General features: G+C 43.3%; 1 protein-coding gene across 1 annotated transcript in view; it reads right to left on the reverse strand.

The window, feature by feature from the left end:
- Window positions 1–1733, reverse strand: part of ccdc142 (coiled-coil domain containing 142) — a gene marked incomplete at its 5' end in the record, with an annotated part of 22728 nt that overhangs the window by 13600 nt on the left and 7395 nt on the right. The window contains 2 exon segments of the mRNA XM_014029035.1: window positions 672–824; window positions 958–1121. Of these exon segments, the coding sequence (XP_013884489.1) occupies window positions 672–824; window positions 958–1121 (317 nt within the window).

Below are 1733 nucleotides of genomic sequence, written 5' to 3' on the forward strand. Positions count from 1 at the left end.
TGTTGTTAATAAAGCTGAATCTTTTAAAAAAGAAAAAAAATTGTATAGGTCTTCTGGACGGGTTCTTCTCTAATGAAACGTTTCGTCTCTCCTCCAAGAGACTTCTTCAGTCTGAGAGTTTCAGGCAAAATTCAGGCTTTTGTGACGTGACTGATACTCATATCACATGGCTATTGTTGACACCTAATTAACACCTATTGTTAACAAGGGGTGGAGTGGGTTGGTTTGAGAGAGGAGTAAAAGAAGCCATTTTTGTGAAGAAAGACCGTCCATCATTAAACAGAGGTGGAGGCCTCCGTTTTCAGTTGTCCCCCTCCTACAGTGCTGCTATTGCCAGTATCACTCCACCCCCTGTTAACAATAGGTGTTAATTAGGTGTGAACGATAGCCATGTGATGTGAGTATCAGTCACATCACAAAAGCCTGAATTTTGCCTGAAACTCTCAGACTGAAGAAGTCTCTTGGAGGAGAGACGAAACGTTTCATTAAAGAAGAACCGTCCAGAAGACCTGTACAATTTTTTCTTTTTGATTTTTTACCTGGATTACTGAGATGCATCAGGACAGTCTGAAAACAAGATCAAAAAGACTTTTTGGCTGATATAAGATTTTAAAACTTGGTTAGGTGGACAGTTTTTGCAGTGTTTGGACTGGGTCGGTGGTTCTGTTCACCTGCAGCTCAGACACAGCTCCTTCCAGGACTTTGAGTTGCTGCCTCAGGAGATGCAGGTTGTGGTTCTGGACTGTGGACTGATGGTCAGAGATCAGGTCCACCGTCAGGGTCTTAACCTGATCCTTTATCTGGTCTAGTGACATCAGCAAAATCTGCAGGGACAACAGAGAAACCAGAGCTCAGAGGCTGGTTGGGTTTTAGATCTAAACAGATTGAACAAAGTTGAGACAAACGACAGGTAAAGGTGGTCCATGAGGACCAGAACATCAGAACCACTGAACCCACTCTGAGGTCTCCCTGTGTGATCAGCAGGAACTTCTTTGGACTCCATGAAGACAGGAACTGGTACGCCTTCGACACCACCCAGACTGTAGACAGCTGCACTGAGGCTAACAGCAGGCCCACCGTTCGTCTCTGCAGGACCCACCTGGAAGGAAGTCCAGCAGGACCTGGAAGGGGGAGGGGGTGTGTGTCCATTTGTTTGTACGAGACAGTAGCTGTGTTTCCATTGCAAATGTGCGCAAAACTTTGTCAATATTTTGTTAAGGTCGAAAAACAGTTTCGCAACTGCAGTGTTTCCATTAAGTAAGAAATGCTATTAAAGTCACGTGAATACGTTTGTTCTCACGATAAGTCATTACAAACACGGAGGCGATGGATGTAAACACATAGCATGTTGCTACCACGACACTAGCGCTCATCATCAGAGGAGACGTCGGCATCCATTGACCATGAAAATGCGCAAATTAGGATTTTGAAAATAAATTTGCTCAATGGAAACACGTCAATTTCGAAAAAAAATTGTTTTTTTTTCGACAAAATGTTTTTGCGCTAGGATGAGGTGGTTTTTCGGCCGTATCGAAATTGGTGTTTTTCGCAAAACTGCAACAGAAACACTTTTTTCACATCACAGGAGTCACGTGATCAACAACCGGCTGTTTCTACTGGTGAAAAAGACGATGATGAAGAAGATAACAGGAAGTAGAAGTAGTAGTAATATTTTTCGGACTATAAGCCGCGACTTTTTTCCTGAACTTTGAACCATGCGGCTTATAGTCCGA

This window comes from Austrofundulus limnaeus, unplaced genomic scaffold (genome assembly GCF_001266775.1).
Source record: "Austrofundulus limnaeus strain Quisiro unplaced genomic scaffold, Austrofundulus_limnaeus-1.0 Scaffold844, whole genome shotgun sequence".
Classification (NCBI taxonomy): Eukaryota; Metazoa; Chordata; class Actinopteri; order Cyprinodontiformes; family Rivulidae; genus Austrofundulus; species Austrofundulus limnaeus.